We start from the raw sequence: 20,970 nt of genomic DNA, 5'->3' as shown, positions 1-20,970 counted from the left end.
TAATAATAATAATAATAATAATAATAATAATAATGCTTTTCAATTAAGGGCAAAGAACATGGATTTGACGAAACGTATACGTTGTTCCAAACAGAAAACGTAATATACTGATAAAAATTATAATTATTTATATATATACATACAATAATATATTTGATAAAACGAGTGACGTTGGATTTTCTTTAATAATATTTTAATTTAATAGGGAGTGTTTTAATGTATGAAATTTAAATGATAACCACGTAATCCCAAAACATCACCACCACCGTTTATTCCCATTTTTATTTGTCCTCTCATTTTAGACATTTTCACAAACACTTGGCCCTCATCTCCCTCTTCCCTGCTGCTATATTTCTTCCCCCACCCTTTCTCCTCCCCACCTCCTCTGTGTGGTCCTCTTCCTCCCTCATACCCATCTGGGTTTTCAAAGTTTCTCTGATTGCATCTTCTCGTAAGTTCCCAACCCTTGCTTTTTATCTTTTTGTATCGTTGCGGATCTGTTTGATTGGTTTTCTTTCCCACAGCTTTTGCAATATCGTGTATTTGAGCGATTGATTTGGGTTTCAATCGATCGCTCACGACACCTTTTGGCTGAAGACGAATCTGTCGAGAAAGTTTGAAGAAGAACGAAAATGGCTGAGGAACAGGAATGGCACGAAGCAAGCAATCACGTCCTCTGCGCGAATAACTGCGGCTTTTTTGGTAGCCCTACGACGCTCAACCTCTGTTCTAAGTGCTACAAAGATCATCGCCTGAAAGAACAACATATGTCGAATGCCAAACTCGCCGTCGAAAAAAGCCTCACCCCGCCGCAAGTCCCACAACAACCTCCACCACCACCGGAAACATCTTCCTCCGGCACAACAGTATCTCTGTCCGTCGCTACAGATCTAGAATCCGGTGCTGTGCCTCCGTCTCCGGTGGCGGTTGAGGAGGTTTCGATTCCGAAACCGCAGCAGCGGAACCGGTGCGGGTCATGCAACCGGCGCGTGGGGCTAACGGGGTTCATGTGCAAGTGTGGGACTACTTTCTGCGGGACCCACCGATATCCGGAGCTCCACGCCTGCAGTTTTGATTTCAAGACAATTGGGAAAGAAGCCATCTCAAAGGCGAATCCAGTGATCAAAGCTGCAAAACTCAACAAGATTTGAAAAGATTTAAGCCGTTGGATGGTTGTGCTTGTTGATCTTACGGTTGATATTGGGGGTACAGGGTATGGGAGATGGTCAAGGTCCTGTGGGGGGTGTTTGGTTTGATTTATTGTTTTTTGTTTGGTTTATTGGGTCAATTTTAGTTTTTTCTATGTTTGTAAAAATATTAAAAACTTGGAAATGAAATTATGGTCCTCTAATTTTTAGGTTAAATGTATTTTAGTTATTTACATCACAAATTTAATTAAAAATTTGCCTTCTCAACAATGTTTTGAAAACCGGACCGGACATCGAACCGGATGTTCTACCGGTTCGATGGTTCAACTGGTCCAACCGGTTGGACCGGTCCTATAAACCGGAAAAACCGGATATATATATATATATATATATATATATATATAAACAAAAGAATTTGGAATAATAACTTTTTATTAGAAATTCAGATATTTATTATTAAGTCCATATATGAAAATGTGTGTTGTGTTATGTGTAAAAGAATAAATTATATTTGTATATATGTATATTAAATATACGTAGTGTGTGTTTGTGTTTTATATATGTAAATTAAGTAGTGTAAAAAAAAATCTAATCTAAGTAAACATAATATATATTTAATGTGTGCTGTGTAAATTGCAAAGGAGATTATAGAGAAAGTAGTATAGTGTAAAGGAATATAGAAGAGTTACATTAGAGGAATCCCACATCGGTGGGTGAGAAAGAAATACAAGGCAAAGTGAGTAAATAAAAGGAAGCAGTATCACAACTTAGTGGAACAAACGATGTATCATCGGGTGGCTCCTTTTGGGCCGACTTGCTCCTTTGGGCTAGATGTAAATCATTTTTTTCAGTAAACCGGTTTTATTGCCGGTTGAACGAAGCCGGTTTTTTACGGGTTGGCTTACAAGCGGTTTTTTGGGGATAAAAAACAGGTATCACTGCCGGTTCCGGTTGAACCGGTTCAACTGGCCGGTCCGGTCCGGTTTTCAAAACACTACTTCTCAATAACGTACATAAATTATTAATAATTAATTAACTAATGGGTTTATAGGTTATGTTTTTTTTTCTTCTTGATTTGAACATCTATTGGTGTTTTTCCGATGAAGGTAATTTCTTTTTGGGATTTTCTAATATGTGTCCTAAGGCTGGAGGGAGTCGTGCCGCGCTCCCTCATTAAACCACATTGACATGTAGCCGCCACCTCATTTGTTGCCACAAAAGTGTGGTTTCATACCACACCAAAGGAGTAGTGCCACATTCCTTTAAATTATTTTTAATTTTTAAATAAATAAAATTTTTAGTTTTAAATAAAAACAAAATATTTCATTAATTAAAATTAAAAACCATTACATTACTTTAAAAAAATTCTAGGAAATTAGAAATTAAAAAACTAGAAAGCTTAAACATACAACTTAAAAAAAAAAAAAAAACCACATCAAATAAGTAAAAACTTGGAAAACAACTACAAATTAACCACGATTAGGGTAACGTTTTTTCACGTCTTCCTTCATTTGCAAAACGACTTGAAGCGCATCCCCGGTCAAATTCGACGTGTCCATCGATAGCACTCACACTCTCAGGTCGCTGTCCCTTTGTTTCCGACTCTCTCTATTTGAACCAAGTTGCAAAAATTTATCCATTCTATCTTTTATGCATTGCACATTATCGCCCATTTCTATCAAGTCATCCGATTCCGGCGTTTTGCCCTTACCTTTGTTTTTTGTTTTGTCCCTTCCCATTGGTCGGGGGTGGTGAAACTTGAACGGGCTCATCTTCGTTGAGGTCGAAACCAACATGAGTATCCAATGAAGTGTGTTCCGAGTCGGAAGTTCTTGACCGTTTTGATCCGCTATCGATGTGCTCGTCGCTTGTTTTCAGGTTTTGCCATTTTTTGTTGCTTTTGAGTAGATTCCAAACTTCAAAAATTTTGAAAGTCTTCTTTTGCTCTTTTTGATAAATGTTAAAAGCTTTCTCCAAAACCACTTCGTCACTTTCGCCGCTTTTCCATCGTCGTTTCATGTTGTTATATAAATCGTTAAACAACATCACGTCTTTGTTCATCTTTCCCCATTTTGAGTACACCTGATGTTTAGTACGATATGGTTCCAAGTTCATTCCTTTATGGAACCGAGCTCTAACGCGCATCCAAAAACGATCATATTTTTTGTTCCCTCCCGTCTTCGCGTCCTCTGAAACGTCAATCCATGATTGTACTAATACTAATCTTCTTGAGGTGACCACGCTTTAGCTTCCGCCTTCTCTTTTCTTTTATTTCCTGGTTGAGAGGATTGAGTTTGTGGAACAAATTATGGTTCAGATTCAGAAATGAGTGTTTGTGGTTGTGATTGTGTTTCTGGAATAAACTCTGGTTGGGAACCTGTCACACCTCCGAACCAGACGGCAGAAACGTCTGGGGGCTTGTGCGTGACTTCATCTTGTAATATCATCACAATTGTATATAATTAAAACAAGACAACACCATCATCATACATATCAAAATACAACCAGCATTGTTTACATCAAGTATAATATCATAAATTACATGCCATAATGTTTAATGTATGACGATGACAAAATATAACAAATTCCACATTTCATGCTGACCTTTCAGCTTAACGATTCCCTGGGAATACAAGTTATGTTAAAAACGTCAACATATATAATGTTGGTGAGTTCATAAGCATACTTGAATGAAAAGTTTTGATTTATTTGTAAAACACAAGAAAATCCGATATTTCCTATACAATAGCATGATAGTAATGTGTCGAAATCAAGTATTAATGCATGTGTGTTTTCCGTTTTTGAAAGGTATATAAAATGTAATCCGAATGAAATACTGTATTTCTGTAGTAAGTAAAAGGCATTGTTTAACTGTGTATTTCCCCAGAAAAATCCTATATTTTCTGTTTATAAAAGTGTTGTGGTCTAAACCTTAAGACCGAATATCAGTGTATGTATGTTATTGTTTCAACAAGATTTTACAGATGTTCCATAAAATTATGTTGGAGAAGATCTCTAAGTGAGTCGTTTTAACCATACTTGATTTTTGACGAATTCGCCTGTCGTGGCGTTCTTAGGCACCGGTTTGATTTACGGTAAGGTTTGTCACCCTAGATCGGCCTAGTCTAGCTGTAGCGAACAACTCAGGTGTGGGGAGTCACCCCGTATAGATCTATACACAAACTCTTGCTCTCCCTCCAGGAGACTCTGGTTATAACTACAGGCTACGATCGTACACTATAGAGGTGTCAACTGACATGTCTCACTAGCATCATTGACTGAGTTTACGCGGATATTGTATTATGTTATATAATGTTTACTTGTATGTCTCATGTTCGAAAAACCTAACGAGTATGTATGTGGATGTATAAGGCCCAACAAACATGCAAAAGGTCAACTAAGGCCTACTAAGCATGTGATGTATAGTCTAGGCCCAATAAGCATGTATATGGACCACAAAGGCCCAATAAACATGTAATGAATATATTAGGCCCAATAAACATGTAAATGGACCATAAGGCCCAATAAACATGTAATGGAAATATTAGGCCCAATAGACGTGTAATCGATGTTTTTAGTTTGTTTGTGTTTTTGTTGTATGTCTTAGTTCATTAGTTTACCAAAATAACATAAAGGCCTAATTTTTGTAATAATGTTATTTTTGGCCCATTAGATCTAAAATTTACGATTTAGGCACATTTCGGCAAAATTGACGCTTTAGGTCCCTTAAGACCAAAAGTTTACATTTATGGGTTTATTTCGAATAAATTGACATTTTTAGCCTTCCTTGTTAAAAATGACATTTTTGGCCCAATATCATGAAATTGACATCTTTGGCCCAATTATATATAACTTGACATTTTTGGCCCAAATATGTATAAAATATTATGTTCGGCCCATTTTTACAAAGATTTACAATTTCAGCCCATTTTTGACAGAAATGACATTTTCGGCCCAAGTTTTATAAAAATAACATTTTAGGCCCAAATTCAAATAAAGTGGCATTTTCAGCCCATAAAACCGTAGATTGACATATTTGGCTCAAATTTGTGTTATATGACAAATTTAATCCATAAAAATCGAGATTTTACAATTTAGGCCCAAGTAAAATCGTAAGGGCCCAAATCAAGGCCCATTATGCAAAAATTTACACTTTTGGCCCTTTGGTAACTATGACTATCATAAAGACCCATTTTTATGCAATTATGACTCTTTAGTCCTTGTAGAACCGTAAATGACATAAAAGTCTCAACTTTTTGTTTATTTGTTAAAGATGGCCCATTTTCAAGGTTTTGTTTAGTTTCTTATGAATATTCACATGTTTAACACATTTATCTTTATAGTAAGTTGTATAAAGTGTTTTAGTTTTCAAATATCACAACTTTTGGTTAGAATTTTCGAGATCTATAGTGTTTCACCACATAATCACAACTTAAATCAAGTAAAACACACATAACATGCATAAATACACAGATCTACTACATATGCAACTTGTATTCTCCCCCAAAACATGTTTAAAACCGAAAACAAGAGGTATGAACTCACTTTGCTTTGAAGTTCTTGGTTTGATGAAGAGATGGAAAGAGATGATGTGATTCTCGGCCCTAGCAAGCTCCTTGAGATGATTTTTGAACTTAGATGGCCCTAGTGAAGTATGATCCACGGTTTGGAGTAAATGAGTAACAAGTTTTAACAAAATTGTGAAGTTAAACTTGCTTGAGTAAGAGTAGATTACCAATTATGGATGAGGACTTGATGCAAACTTCTTAGAAGCACCCTCCAAAGGTCACGAAATTTTTGAGGAGTAGAGAGGAGATCTTGAGAGAGTATTGAAAGTGTTTGAAAGAAAATGGAAGGTGATGGGATGGTGTGTTTCTGCCGAGAGGTAGAAGAAGAGAGGGAGAAGAGATAAGGAGTTTTGCATGAAGGATAATAAATCTCCTTGAGGCATGTGATTATCTAGATACATGCTAGATAATTATGTGTTGTCAAGGTTTAATCAAACCTTCTTCCATTTCATTATTTATTTATTTATTTATTTGTGTTGGGCCGAGAATTGGGCTAGGAAGAGGGAAATGGAATAGTTTGGGCCCATTCTTGGTTTTCACTCAATTTTTATGAAGCTTAGTAATATTTTTCGGCCCATTGGACCCCTTATTAAGGTTCTCGGCCCAATGAAGCCCAATTAAAGAGTTTACGACCCATTAGGGTAAATGAAATCATTTATAGCCCAACAAGGCCCATTAGAGATAAGATGTATTATTATAGGTTCACATGGTCCAAAATGCTAAAATTTCATGAATGTGGGTCCAGTTAGAGCCCAATTAGGGTTCCTAGGCCCAAGATAGTCAAGTTGTAACATCGTAAATTCCAAAATAATTTTTCACTTTTAAAAATATAATTTCATTCATAAATATTATCAATCTCCATGTATCACATATCAAATCCATAAAATTCATCCCAAGATCACAATACATAAAAACTCCACAAGTGTGTACTGATCATGTCGGCGCCTTCCCGCGATCCTCACTGGTACCTGAAACACATAACACAAAACACTGTAAGCATAAATGGTTAGTGAGTTCCCCAAAATACCACATATAACACATATTAGCCACTTGAGGCTATAACTCTGTGGGCCCACTGGCCCTAACTCCGTGGACCTTCTGGTCCTAACTATGTGGACCTTCCGGTCCTAACTCTGTAAACTCTGGAATACACACAACATAAATCACATAGAAATAATGCAGTGCAACACATCACATACATACCATACAAGATACTCTGTCACATAATCCTACTTACCACTCAAGGTAAAGTATAGTGAGAAGACTCACCTCGGATAGCTCGGTAAACCTCGAACTCGGAATACTGATCTGGCCTTTGCCTAATCACATAAAATAATTACTCTAATTAATATGATTTTCAAAGACTAGGCTAATTCCTCTCTAAGTTCTCTAAGAAGGGTAAAAGACCATTCTACCCCTCCAATGGCTCACAAGTCCAAACATTGACTCAACCCTAAAAGTCAACGAAGTCAACTCTAGTCAACGGTCAAACTTTGACCAGACTCGTCGAGTGCATCCGGGCGACTCGGCGAGTCCACGCGGGTCCTCTGAATCCTTCTAAGCCTCACTTGGCACGTCGAGTCCCTCCTTCACTCGCCGGGTTTCTCTACGATGAATCGCGGGGCAACCCCGACTCGACTCGTCGAGTCCACTTATTAACTCGGCGAGTTGCTCCCATGACAACACTCAAATGACCTTCTGAGGTCAGATCTGCTTCTCTAAACTATAGATCTGACTTCCCCACGACCAATAACCACGTAAAGGTCGAATCTTGACTCACATGTAACGTACCCAAGGCTTCTTTTGGTGAAATAACTACTAAAATGGCCACCTAGGTTCATAACTTCAAAGGAATGGCATAAAGCAGAGTGATAGGGGCTCTCTGGACCTCTTAAGGTCCAGATCTAAGAATCATTTCACCTTGGGACCTCACACACTCTAGATTCAAGCTAAATAATGCATAAAGAAACCCTAGATTAAACTAAATCATCAAAAATACGAGAATAAGCACAGATTGATACCTCCAACAGCTTCCTCTGATCAAATGGAAATAGATCCCAGCTCCCCAACCCGCCTAGCTTGTCCTTCCTCCTTCCTTCTTGCTAAAACACACAGGAAATGGTGAACAATGGCCTCCTTTCTCACTCACAAGACTCACAGATGCTCTGGTACTCTCAAAGACGAAGGTAGCCGCAAATAAGGGCCATAAGGTCCTTTAAATAGGATGCAGGCCCGGGGATTTAGGGTTTCCACTTACAGCGCCTACTCGGCGAGTCTACTCTTGGACTCGTCGAGTAGTTCATTAAACTCACGTGGCTACCCCGCTTCTACTCGACGAGTTATAGCACCAACTCGTCGAGTAGATTAATGATCCTCAAAATAAATAATTTAAAATAACATACCCGAAAATCCGGATGTTACACAAGTTGAAGGTTTATTGGTCCATGAGGCCCAATAAGAGAATCCTAGTTCATATTAAACTTGAACCGAAATTTTTAGGGTTTTCAACACATAATTGACTATAAGAGATGTATTGTATAAGATTTTGAGCTTTATTGAAGAATGTTGATTAAGTTTGTTGTCATTGAATGAGCATAGGTTATACTATCAAATTAGGGTTACAAGTATCACAGTAGAGGATGTTTACATGAGACTAGAATTTCCTAACCAAAATGCTAGTTGTGACAAAACCAAAATCAAAAGGATCAAAATCTTGGTCAAATTGTGGCTGTGTTTCTTGAAATGGTTGCGTAGGACGTGGTTGTTGGATATGTTGTGGAAAATAGGGAAGCATACCCCCGTAGTGATAGAAAGGAGGCGAATAAATCGGTTGATCGAGTGAATGTCTTGGAGTTGTGGGTTTTCTAGTGGGTATTTTTTCGTTAGTTGAATTTTTGGAGGATGATATTTTTTGTGGGTTTGAAAAGAGAGAAGATGGTAAAATGTTGATGAGTTTTTTTGGTTAGTTTATAAAGTATTTATAGTAATGGTAAAAAAAATAAATAAATAAATATTTGAAAAATGACCGTTTTCAAAAAGAGGAGAGCCAATCACAATCGAGCAAGGAGCGCACCCCTGGAAGGCCACGGTGCGGCCGAGACCGCACCTGGACCGCACCCAGGGGGCGGTATGCGTGATGATGTGGCAGGTGGAGTGCGGCCTAGACCGCACCACTCCCTCTGGTCTAAGGGCACATATAAAAAGCATTAATTGAACTATTAATTATAACAAATATTATCATAATTAAATGTGATAAACATTAATTATATATAATATTACCATAATTAAATATAAAATACATTAATTATAAATAATAGTATTTATAATTAATATTTATTACATTTAATTATGATAATATTTCTCATAATTAATACTTCAATCAATGTTTCTTATATGTGCCCTTAGGGCACATATTAGAAAATCCCTTTGCTTTTTTTCAGTGGTAGCATGGTGGTAATTTATTTGCTGGTAATTTCGGAAGGGAAATAGAGTATCCGGTACGATGGGACCTTAATATTATTTAATAATAAAAATAGTTTAATAATTACTTAATTAGTTAAAAAATATTAATAAATGCAAAAACATAGTATAATGTTGTTCGAGTTATAAAAAAAATTAGGATCAAATCTGATGACCTCAAACCACAAGTATCATTCATATATAATTTATTCTAAAAATAATTTTCCTTATAAAACAAACAAAAGTATTTATCTTAAATCTTAAATATAAAATAAACTAAAGGTACAAAAATAAGAAAAATATATTAAAATAAAACTGCATGTATGGTAAAAGAATTATGCTATTTGATAGATTTTAATTTTATTTATAATTATACATATACTTGTCGTTAAAAACTAAATAAACCATGACATGAGTACAACATCCACAAGTCCAACCACTTCCGTTTCATTTTTCTTTTATATATTTCTGCTTTTATTATATTTATGGCATGAGTATATGACTAATTATAAATAAACATATTTCAGTACAGTTCTTTCCTTAGATACTATTGCTTTTTTTTGTTACAAATGAAACATCATTTTATTATTATTTTTTCAAATTAAATATCAATTTATATATATTTTTTCTAAATCGAACATCATTGTGGTTCGTGGCAAACTGAATAACTGGAAGCTTACGGTAACATGGTCAACTTTAGAAAAAATTCAATAAAATATTTTAGATTTGAAAAAAAAAATGAAAATCTAATAAAACCGACTTTCATATCATTTGTCTTTTTTAATAAGATTAAACTTTTTTTTATTCAATGAATTTTAATAGCTATAAAACTAACCCAATAACAACTTAAATACCGATTTTGTGCACAACGGTTATGATGAGCATATCTACTATTTTAAAGTCTGATTTTTTTTTTTTTTACAAATTTATCCTCTATTATATTTCTTTTCGTTTCATCGAATATTCCCAATATTCCCAATAAAAAGAATCATGGCCTTGCAAAAATAAGGAAAAACGAACTTTTACAGAGGTTCCTTCCCTCTCTAGTAAGAAGGGACCCATCCAACTTCAAAATTCATAGGATTTATAAGCCAAAAAAATTGCAAATGACATTCAACTGCACATAATATTCTTGATGTCACATTTGTAGAAAATCATCCATTAATAATTCAAATATACACATTTCATTCAAAGAATCAATCAATCATCATCCTTCTTCTCCAAACTCTCTCGTAAATCTGTCATGCAATTCTAGATCCGATTTGCTTACGGTAGGTTTCTGTCTTGCTAAAACTTTGTCAAAATCTGTTCTCGATATCGGCGGTGGAAGGATCTAGAAGATATTCAAAACCAAAATTTAGTTTAAAAAATTCACAAGATTGTTTATATAAAAAGATTCATCCAAAACGGTATTTGTTGTTCATCCCTCAATGAACAACAAAAACTGTTCTGGTTTGGTTTGGTTTGATTTTCAAACCTCCATACCTTTTCTGCTTGCCCTTGTGCAGCGAGATCCTGCATAGTGATCTCAATGGCGCCTGGGTGTCTTGGTCCGCAAGGCACCCAGGTGTCATCAGATGTTTTAATAAAAAACATAGCATCTTGCGTTTTACGTACAGGTTCAAACAGGACCTCATTAACCTATCACAAAAAGAAGCATACACACAGTTATTTTCCAGCCATATCGATTACCTTCAAAAAAATTACGAAAATGCCCACCAAAAAACAGTAAAAAGTTAAATACTTACACAAACAGCAATATCCGAACCAGAAAACCCTTCTGTCCTATACCCCAGTTGCTCAAAGTCACGATCAGTCAGGTTGTGAGGCGTATCTCCAAGGTGTACCTATACAGACATGACAAGACATGACATAACAAGTCGTACTGTGTTGTGTTTGTTATACAAAAATTAAAATTTTTTGTACAACTCAAAAAAAAGGTACAAAGTACTAGTTCTCGATCTGGTCTGTACAAAAGACGTAAATGCCCTCCTCAATGTTACCTTAAACATGTGCTGCCTTGCCTTTACATCGGGTAGAGGAATATAAATCCGCTTGTCGAATCTTCGCCTAATAGCCTGTAATTCACTTTGCGTTAATATTGCCAAAGAAAAATTAATAATTTAAATCTCCAAAAAGTTACCTGATCTAATGAATACGGAGTATTTGTAGCTGCAAGAACGAGAACTTTGTCATCATTATTCCCAACACCCTGAAACAAACACAAACAAGAATTTTTGTCCCTCTAAGTCCCAGTCCAATGCATATCAAAGGCAGTACAACTTGTTATGTGCAACAAAAGGGGTTTGAACTTTGAACATAAAATACCTGCATTTGAACAAGAAGTTCGGTTTTAATACGGCGAGATGCTTCACTTTCGTTTCCTTCACCACGTTGGCCCACCAATGAGTCTATTTCATCAATGAAAATAATTGAAGGGGCGCTTTCTCGAGCCATTTGGAATAGATTTGAAACCAACTTTTCACTTTCTCCCATCCATTTTGAAACCAAATCCGAAGAAGATATACTACACAAACACAAGAAAATATGATGATTGTCAATACATTATACTGTCACAGTCACAGTCAGAGTCACAGTCACAGTCACCACTTTACCTGAAGAAAGTTGAATCCGCTTCCGTTGCCACAGCTTTAGCCAAGTAGGATTTTCCTGTTCCTGGTGGTCCGTATAATAAAAAAGCTCTCCATGGCCGTCTCTTCCCTTTTTGTAAAGAAAATAATCAAGAATTAAACATAAGTTTACAAAACATGTTTGATTATTAGTAATCACCAAATATAACCAAACATTATGGACTTGAAAATTCAAATATCAAAAGGGAAAAAGGGAACAAACTAACCAACAAAGAATTGTGGGAACTTCACAGGTAGAATCACAGCTTCCTGCAAAGCTTGTTTAGCACTCTGAAGACCCGCAACATCATTCCATTTAACATTCGGTTTCTCTCTTATAATTGCAGAATTAAGCCCTGATCTAAGTTTAGACTGTTCAGAATCTTCACCACCATCTCCATCTCCGTTCTTTTTATTTGATTTAGGCCTTGTAGCGACCCCTGTATCTCCTCCATTTGATGAGGGTTTATTGCCTCCTCCATCCTCGAGAACAGCCCTAATTTCCTCAGCCCTCCTCAAATAATCGGTGAATTTTTGGGTGATTGCTTCTTTAAGCTTTGGATTCTTTTCATACTTCAAATGGGTCTTGAAGTATTCTAATGCATTCATGTAAAGTGTAAAGGCCTTTGCATAATTACCAGCTGTGTCTTCTTCAACTGCTTGCTTTACATACACAATTGCTTGTTCCTTAAAATTGCTATACATCTTTTCTATTTACGAATGAAGAATTGACAACATGAAAAAACCCCAAATCACAATCAAATAAACTTTGCAATAATTGAATAAAAATCAGATCGGATCAAGACTTAACGAGATAGAACACGGTAAAATCGATCACTGGATCAAACAGAGGATCATGAAAACTCGATTCTTGAATAGATCAAACGGAAACCCAATACTTACTTGAATTTTGTCCGACTGATATGAAAAAACTGGGAAATCAAGAACCAGGATGGAAGATTTCGGGTCAACGAAGCTTTGGGATTAAGAGAGATGGAAGTTATCTTGAAGAGCGAGGTATAAACCGCGTAATCCTGTTTTGTTCGCGGGTCGTGTGATTTGGGGTGTTTCCAAGTAACTGCATCATTTGCCTCGAATAAAAAGGAAAATATCATTCAATGTGAGTAACGAGACTTATGGTAAATTTTTAAAAGGAAAAGTAAAAAATAATATAGTTTTTATTTTGAATACATTTACAAAGTAAACATTATATTACCCTTTAGGTCGTTTTTTCTTTTTTAAACTTCAGGAAAATGTGGTCTTGTGATAATAGGATGGTTATTTGAGCGAATAGCCTTTTCTAAATCCCAAAAATTAATAAACTTGATTGATTATTATATACTTGTCTAATAAGTTGTTATTGATTATTTATTTGAATCGTTACATTTTATTGCATTGTTAAAAAACGACAAACTATAATTGCGATGTTTATGTTTTTATTTATTTATTTATAATAGGTCCAACTTATATTTTTCATTTAAAATATTGTGACATGTGTCATTGTTTAATTTTCAATGCAATTGTATCCGAACTAATGAAGATTCATCTGCGTGTTTTGTCGGGTCTACTACTTTATATGGACCTTATATGTAACTTATAATGATATTTGTAACTTTGCAAATTATTAATTTGACTGGTTTATAGGGATGTAACTTTTGAAAAAAAAATTATGATGTAATATTATTTATAGTAACCCACAACTTGGCAATTGTTATTAAAGAATATAGAAAATAATTATTTAAAAAATTAACTCGACAAACACGAGTTCATGAAAAATAAATCTGTGAAAAAAAATATAAAAAGGTTGAAAAAATGATTTTTAAAGAAATAAAAAATTAAATTTGTATTAAAGTGTGGAAGAAAATTTATTAAATAAACATCAAGACCAAATTTTTTATAAAAAAATCCTTAAACTATAAAAAAGAAAAAAAAAGTTTTAGATCAAATCTATAAACCTTTTTTAAAGATCAGATCAAATATGAAAATGTTAAACCTTACAAAAAATAAAAAATAAATAAATAAAAAAAGAAAAATGAAAAAATAATGATCGAGGGATCCAACTCTCCATGTCTAGAAAAAAAACGACAAAGAAGCGCCCAAGACTTATCGGTTGTGAGGAGATTCGTTTTGTGAATAAGTTGCCACATAAATCTTTTAAACATTTAAAATGTACTGCAACTTGATTTGACCTTAGCTACAGTAATTGCAACAACAATTTGATCCCTAAATCTAATTATTTGCATGCACAAACATACACATCATAAAACATAACACAAGATTATTCAGCATAACACAATCTAATAATGATGTAATCGATGATTACATCCATATATTTACATGCTTGTACATGTTCTACATCACATAATCATACTCTAAAAGAGAAGTATAACTCATCTTGTGTTGTGGAATAGCAACCTACTTCCAACTTCTCCATAGCTTCTCTTGAGAAGCTCCAAATCCATCCTTTCTACCACCTAGGACATTTATACATATTAAGGTGTTGTTTCTTTTTAACTTAAATAAACTTAATGTATAACAAACTTAATGAGTTCAACTATATATGATTGTTTCTTGTTTACTTAATGCTAATAAAATCTCTTAATGGGTTAAGTTAAGATAAATGTCTTCTAAACTTTCAACCACGATTTTATAATTGGTTTTCCAAAATTGACCTTTATCTTTTCCTAAAGTAAATCATGTTTCCTCCGTATATCTATCTCTTTGCTTTTTAAACTCTCTGACATATATTTAACTCTGTCATTTAAAAAAATACATTCTTTGCTGTATTTTGTAAGCCAAGAAACCTCAAAATTAATTCAATAAAAGTTTTTGGTCTAAAATATAAGTTGAATAGTTTGACCAAAATTTCCAATTGAGAATGTGCGTACAAACTACAACCAACTGATTAAAAAATCCTAGAAATATTGGGTTTTCTCTTTGTTGGAAAATATAAATATTTTGATGTATTTTTTTAAAAAAAAATTTGAGATTTAATAATTTTTAATTTATTTTATGTGGTTATTTATAATTTATTCTTTCTCATTAGTTATGTTTTTTTGTTATTATTAAACATTAGGGTAAAACAATCATTTATTCAGATTCAAATAGTACGTTCAATGCAAAAAAGAATAAGTGTTTATATCATCAACTCTTTATCCATTCATATATCTTTATCTATTACGACATCACTTGTGTTCAGTACACTGTTTGTACTTTATCAATTCAAAACTTAACAGAATAAAAAAAGAAATTAGGCCTAAGTCCCTCAAACATGTCTTAATCCATTACGATATCACTTGTGGATTTAGCAAAAAATTCACATTTTGGACAAAAACCCTGACTTGATTATCTTTTGACCAAATACTTTCCAAACTACTCCAATCAAGCTAATAAACATTTAACCTAATTGGATCATAACATATGAACACCTTCTTCATCATTTACATTTCTAGGGTTTCAAACCCTAGGATCAAATCATGGATGTCAACCATTAAAACTTCATATAAACCATGGATTAAGCTCAAAGACACTTAATCAAGCATTAATAACAAATTTACTTTGAGAAATCTAGCATCAAAATCTCAAAATTGAAATTCACCATTAAAACCATCAAAAGGTTGAGAATGGAGAAAACAACTACTATAAGGGTTTGATATGCTCTTACCTGGCCCAAAGCAAGCTAAATCGCCTCTTGATACCTTCTTAATCATAAAACCATCGGAGGAAAGCTCTAGAGGAGATGGGGATCGATTATGAACAAATGAGCCATTAGTCTTGATTTATCACTGATCAAAACCGCGTTGTGGCGAGGTACTTATTGCGTTGCGGCAACTTAAATGAGCTCGCGATCAACCTTATGTCACGACGTGGCGACTATTCCTCATAACAACCTACTTTGCCCATCGCTCTTGGCACCCATACACCACGCCACGAAACCAAAGTACGTTGCCTACGACTTACGATATAGAAAACTCAAAATCACTGCCTCGCTCACCGCACCGCAACAAGCATGTTACCGCGCCGCGGTGAGGTTGAAATCATCTTTTCCATTCCTTTTTCAATATCATTCCATTCCAAACCTGCATTCATCAATTCTATTCCATTATAAATCAAAATATCACATTCTTATAGCCTAAAAACACAAGATAAATGCATACAACATATCCCAAAATATTTCACAAATCTAAATATCTTCAAAAAAGATCAAAATACCCTTAACAACGAAAATAACATTCTACATCATAATTAACCCAAAAATCCCGGTTCTTATAGTAACCCATCTTGTTAAAATGTTATAGAGTTAATTTACATTTTTGGTTTGTATGTTACATAGGTTTGGTCATAGTTTTGAAATTTATCACATCAGTAATCCTTATGGTTGATAAGTTCATTAGCTTTGGTCCCTTCGGTTACCATCCATATGACTCCATTAAACACAAATGAAATGACAAAAAATGCTCATGATTATATCTATTTTTGATTTGTTTTCTTATTATATTTATTTAAGTTATTAAATAAATGGAACACATCTTCCAACCCCACCCTTGAACTCATTGATGGGTGCCACGACGGAGTTGTAGTTTCCGGATTTGCCCATAAAAAGATAACTGATACATTAGAGTTCACTAATCTTTGATGGAAATCTTAAACATCATCACCTCTCTCTATGTATTTTTGTTATAACCCCATACTCCACCCATCTATGCCAATTGTAGTTGTCAATTGTCATACAAAAATTATAAGAACCTAAAGCTCGCCAAAAATGGTGATACAACTCCAAAATTGATGTACATACATTCAAATGGAACACCATTTGCAACTTAACCTAACACCATCTTCAACATGAATGATCTACATTACTATGTCCTTTAGCTTACTTAAACATCAAAGCAACACTAATTTCTATTTTGGTTTTTATTTAATGCTTGGATCATTAGAGGGAATAACTATAAGCGGAGAGTATTGTAATAGAATGAGATGGTCGGTGGTGGGAGACGACATCACTGATCGGTGGTGGGAGACGACATCACTGATGGGTTTTACTAATCCTGACAATAGAAAAAATATATGACAACAGAATCATTTAACAAATTATTCTAAGGCAAGTTAAGATCTAAACCCTACAAAGTTCTGGGGGGCATACATGAAACACGTCGTGTATACTACTAAGTTCTAGGGGAAATTCTAACTTGAAAACTCGAGATCCGATTTCTTAAAAATATTGAACGTGCCACTATACCGCAGACTCAATTTCCCTTTCTTCCCAAAACGCATCACTCCTTACCAAGGCGATATTTCCAACATAAATAAATCGTCGGGATTCATCTTAAAATGTCTCTTCTTCAAACCTGCATAGCTTCTTTGTCGGTCTTGGATCGCTTTCATGTGAGCTTGGACAATCTTGATCTTTTCATTGGTAATCCTTACCAATTCCGGTCCCGTAAACTTCTTCTCGCCCGTTTCTAACCAATACATGGGTGTCCTACATTTTCTTCCATATAAAGCTTCATACAGGGGCGTTCCAATACTCGAATGAAAATTGTTAATGTAAGCAAACTCTACCGATGGCAAGTGTTCATCCCATTTACCGTTGAAATCGATATCTTCCACCATTTGAATTGCCCGCTCACTTTAGCTACATACTATGGACTATCCAAGAGACCCGATCCATGGAGTATCCATTACCCAGCCAAACCCAAAAAAAAATAAAAAAATAAAAATCACCTTCATGAATGAATGGCCATTGGCCACCCCAGTGGCCTCTTTTTATATAGTGTAGTTATATCTTGAATAAAAGAGAAAAAATAAAAGAAAAGGTGCAACACTTTTAAAAAGCGGCTGTCGTCACTGTCGTGTATCTACAAATCTCTAGCTACATTTTTCATGTCATGTAAAGCCTTCATTGGGAGCCATCAGCGATTAATATCAACTCCCATAGGATCCATACGAGTTTTATTGACGACTAGCACCAATGCAACACTGGCCACATCCATCAGAAAACATCCTCCACAACAACATACCACCATCTCCCCATGAATTTCACTCATCTCCTACGATCTTTTACCAACACAAGCTCAGCTCCCAAAGGCAGAGCAGTTCACGCCATGCTTATCAAATCTGGATTCTTCCCAGATGTTTACACGTACAACCATTTAATCACAATGTACTGTAAAACAAACCGTATTAATGATGCCCGCCTAGTGTTCGATAAAATGCCTCAAAGAAACCTTATTTCTTGGACGACTTTAATTTCGTCTTATTCTCATATGGGTTTCTCGGATGAAGCTTTGGATTGTTTTAGATCAATGGTCGCTGATGGCTTTGCTCCGAATCACTACACCTACGTCAGTGCTTTATCTGCCTGTGCTAACTTAGGTGTTTTGATCACAGGTAAAGAAATTCATGCAATGATTATAAAGTTCGAGAACAAATTAAACAGCTTTGTAGAAAATTCTTTGGTTAATTTCTATGGTAAATGCGGGATGCTGAGGAATGCAATGTCTATTTTTAATGAAATTTTGGACCCAAACGAGGTTTCTTGGACTTCACTCGTTTCATGTGCTTGTCAATGTGGAGAATACTTTGAAGGAATAAAGATTTTCTCCAAATCCCACAAAGCAGCAGTAAAGATCAATGAATTTGCATGTGCAACTGTTCTTGGTGCTTCTGCTGCTGTAGAAAACATGAATCTTGGCATTCAACTCCATTCATACACAATAAAATGCGGAATTAGAATGGACCAATTTGTCATCACTGGATTAGTCAACATGTATGCTAAATGTGGTCAACTAGAAATGGCTCTACAAGCTTTTCATGAAGTCAACAACCCTCATTTAACCACATACACTGCACTCATCCAGGGTTTTGTCCAACAAGGCAAAGGTAAAGAAGCCACTAATCTTTTCCTTAAATTACATTCTTCAAATCACAAACCAAATGAAAGAACATTTGCAACTATTCTTGGAGCTTTCATTGACACAAAAGAAATCAAAATCGGGACACAACTCCACTCGTTAATTACAAAACTCGGTTACATTTCCTTCACCTTTGTCGGGAATTCACTTATCGACTTCTATTCCAAAAACGCCCTTCTCCAAGAATCTTTAAAGATTTTCCAAGAAATGACTCAACACGATGTTGTCACATGGAACACACTCATTTCTGGACATATGAATTTAAATTGTCACGAAGAAGCTTTACAGCTTCTTCGTGACATGTTGTTCAAAGGATTTGAACTCAATCTTTACACTTATTCAAGCATTTTAAACATATGTGGCAATCTGCCAGCTGTCGAGTGGGGGAAACAGACACATGGATGCATCGTGAAGCACAAATTTGATTCAAATGTTGTGGTTGGAAGTGCCCTTATTGATATGTACGCGAAATGCGGACGATTATCGAATGCGCGTGTAATTTTCGATAAATTTAATTCGAAAAACATTGTTTTGTGGAATACGATGATAAATGGATACGCACATCATGGTCATGGTAAAGAAAGTTTAGAAATTTATGATATGATGTTGAATTGTGGAGTAAAACCTAATAGTGTGACATTTATTGGTGTTTTATCTGCTTGTGGTCATTCCGGGCTTCTAGAAGAAGGGTTACACCATTTCCGTTGTATGAGAAATTACGATATTACCCCTGGAACCGATCATTTAGCGTGTATGGTTAATTTGTTTTCGCGTAAAGGGCAAACGAAGTTGGCGTTGGATTTTATAAATAGTTTTGATATTAAACCGGATAAGGTGGTGTGGAGGTGTCTTTTATCGGGTTGTAGAATAAATAAAGATTTTGAATTGGGAAAATATGCTGCTGAGAAAATTCTTAGTATTGATCCGGATGATGTTTCGGCGCATATCATGTTGTCGAATATTTATGGTGAGTTAAATATGTGGCATGAAATTGCGAAAGTTAGGAAAGTTATGAAAGATAAGGTACTGAAAAAGGACACGGGGTATAGTTGGATTGAGTTGAAGAACAAAACGTATTTGTTTTCTTCGGGGCAGGATGGTAATTTTGAAGCGGAGTGCGTATTGGAAGTTTTGAATGTATTGAATGAGCAATTGTTTGATGAAGGATATGTGCCTGGTGGCATGTTATAAGAGCTTTTATTTGTTATGTAGGACAATACAAAGACATATCCAGTTGTACTGATTTTGACATGCATTGAATTCGGAACGAGGCCAATGTAAACTTTTGACACATTTATGCAAGGTAATATTTTGTATGTGCCTATGCACAGGCACATCTCATTGTCATTTGTCCATCATAAGTGGCCTAACTTCATATATACTCGACAGAAAAGCTTTTAAACATCTCTTCTGCTAAACTACTAAGATTATGTGCCAATGACATAACATACTAATATCTAGGAGTGAGCACGGTGCGGTTATAGGCTAACGCCGCACCGCAAATCGTAAATGCGGTTATTCCATTTTTAAAATCGGTTGGTGCAGTCAGTTGAATATTTCGGATTTTTCATGATTCATTTGGACAAATTGAGACTTTTTTAGCGGTTTTAAGAGTTCAAACATATTACTAGTAATAATAAAAACACATAAGGTATAAGACAATAGCTTAAATCACAAACAATTAATCTCTTAAAAACGTCAGATAATTAATAATTAACAATCAATATCCTAAAGTTGCCAAATTTCACCATGACTATGGTCTATCGGTATCCCATTCAAAATTGACCCGGTGAGGGAGAGAATGAGAATGAGCGTGTAATCATGTATTATGACTATTGGTATCCGCTCAAATGTGCGCTCTATTTTAACCTTTTAATATTTATTATATAATATATAACTAATTAATAAAATAAATAATTAAATATTGTATATAAATAGTTGCGGTGCGGTTCGTTTTTTTCCGGTTTTTGAAAAAATAAAAATTTCACAACACCGAAAATGTTCAGTTTTTGAAAAATTGAAACCCGCACCATCGGTTTTTGTTCTGATTTTGGGTTTATGCCTTTTTTGGTTGCAGTTTAATTTTTGCTCACGCCTAGCATGCAATATGTTGATGTATTGTTTTACCTACTTACAATAAATTCATGCTACACAAATGTGCATATGGCCTCGTGAATGATGTGAGCACCATTATTTACCACAACCACAACTACACGCCCGCTAATGATGCTAGTGAAATTAATATAGCCTT

The 20,970-nt window shown here is 35.0% G+C and overlaps 2 protein-coding genes and 1 pseudogene across 4 annotated transcripts; 2 read left to right on the top strand and 1 right to left on the bottom strand.

Moving 5' to 3' along the window:
* Positions 1-250: 250 nt before the first annotated feature.
* Positions 251-1,364, top strand: LOC145136535 (zinc finger A20 and AN1 domain-containing stress-associated protein 4-like). Its single transcript, XM_079070659.1, has 2 exons — positions 251-451; positions 525-1,364. Exon 2 carries the CDS (start codon positions 633-635, stop codon positions 1,149-1,151), a length of 519 nt encoding a protein of 172 aa, XP_078926785.1. The 5' UTR covers positions 251-451; positions 525-632; the 3' UTR covers positions 1,152-1,364.
* Positions 1,365-10,258: 8,894 nt separating this feature from the next.
* On the bottom strand, positions 10,259-12,886 carry LOC145137571 (protein SUPPRESSOR OF K(+) TRANSPORT GROWTH DEFECT 1-like). 3 transcript variants are annotated; one of them, XM_079071702.1, is made up of 9 exons: positions 12,709-12,886; positions 12,033-12,515; positions 11,791-11,896; positions 11,504-11,702; positions 11,319-11,387; positions 11,179-11,253; positions 10,924-11,022; positions 10,661-10,816; positions 10,259-10,508 (listed from the first exon to the last, which is right to left on the bottom strand). In XM_079071702.1, exons 2-9 carry the CDS (start codon positions 12,508-12,510, stop codon positions 10,383-10,385), a joined length of 1,308 nt encoding a protein of 435 aa, XP_078927828.1. In that variant the 5' UTR covers positions 12,511-12,515; positions 12,709-12,886; the 3' UTR covers positions 10,259-10,382. The 3 variants fall into 3 exon arrangements, with proteins under 3 accessions (XP_078927828.1, XP_078927829.1, XP_078927827.1); XM_079071703.1 differs by having other exon boundaries at positions 12,033-12,510; XM_079071701.1 differs by having other exon boundaries at positions 12,033-12,886.
* Positions 12,887-17,623: 4,737 nt separating this feature from the next.
* On the top strand, positions 17,624-20,060 carry LOC145136296 (pentatricopeptide repeat-containing protein At2g27610 pseudogene; annotated as a pseudogene).
* The last annotated feature ends 910 nt before the right edge of the window (positions 20,061-20,970 follow it).

The sequence above is a fragment of the Lactuca virosa genome, chromosome 9, assembly GCF_052849685.1.
Source record: "Lactuca virosa cultivar CGN04683 chromosome 9, Lactuca_virosa_CGN04683_v6, whole genome shotgun sequence".
NCBI lineage: Eukaryota > Viridiplantae > Streptophyta > Magnoliopsida > Asterales > Asteraceae > Lactuca > Lactuca virosa.
This window is presented reverse-complemented; position numbering and strand designations above follow the sequence as displayed.

What these genes read in the sequence shown, in the direction of transcription:
- LOC145137571 (XM_079071701.1), bottom strand. Translation starts at nt 12,510, where the DNA reads ATGTATAGCAATTTTAAGGAACAAGCAATTGTGTATGTAAAGCAAGCA. An exon ending in CTCCGTATTCATTAGATCAG is followed by an intron (nt 11,254 to 11,318) that starts GTAACTTTTTGG and finishes AGTGAATTACAG; the next exon opens with GCTATTAGGCGAAGATTCGA. An exon ending in GTTCGGATATTGCTGTTTGT is followed by an intron (nt 10,817 to 10,923) that starts GTAAGTATTTAA and finishes TTTTTGTGATAG; the next exon opens with GTTAATGAGGTCCTGTTTGA.
- LOC145136535 (XM_079070659.1), top strand. Translation starts at nt 633, where the DNA reads ATGGCTGAGGAACAGGAATGGCACGAAGCAAGCAATCACGTCCTCTGC.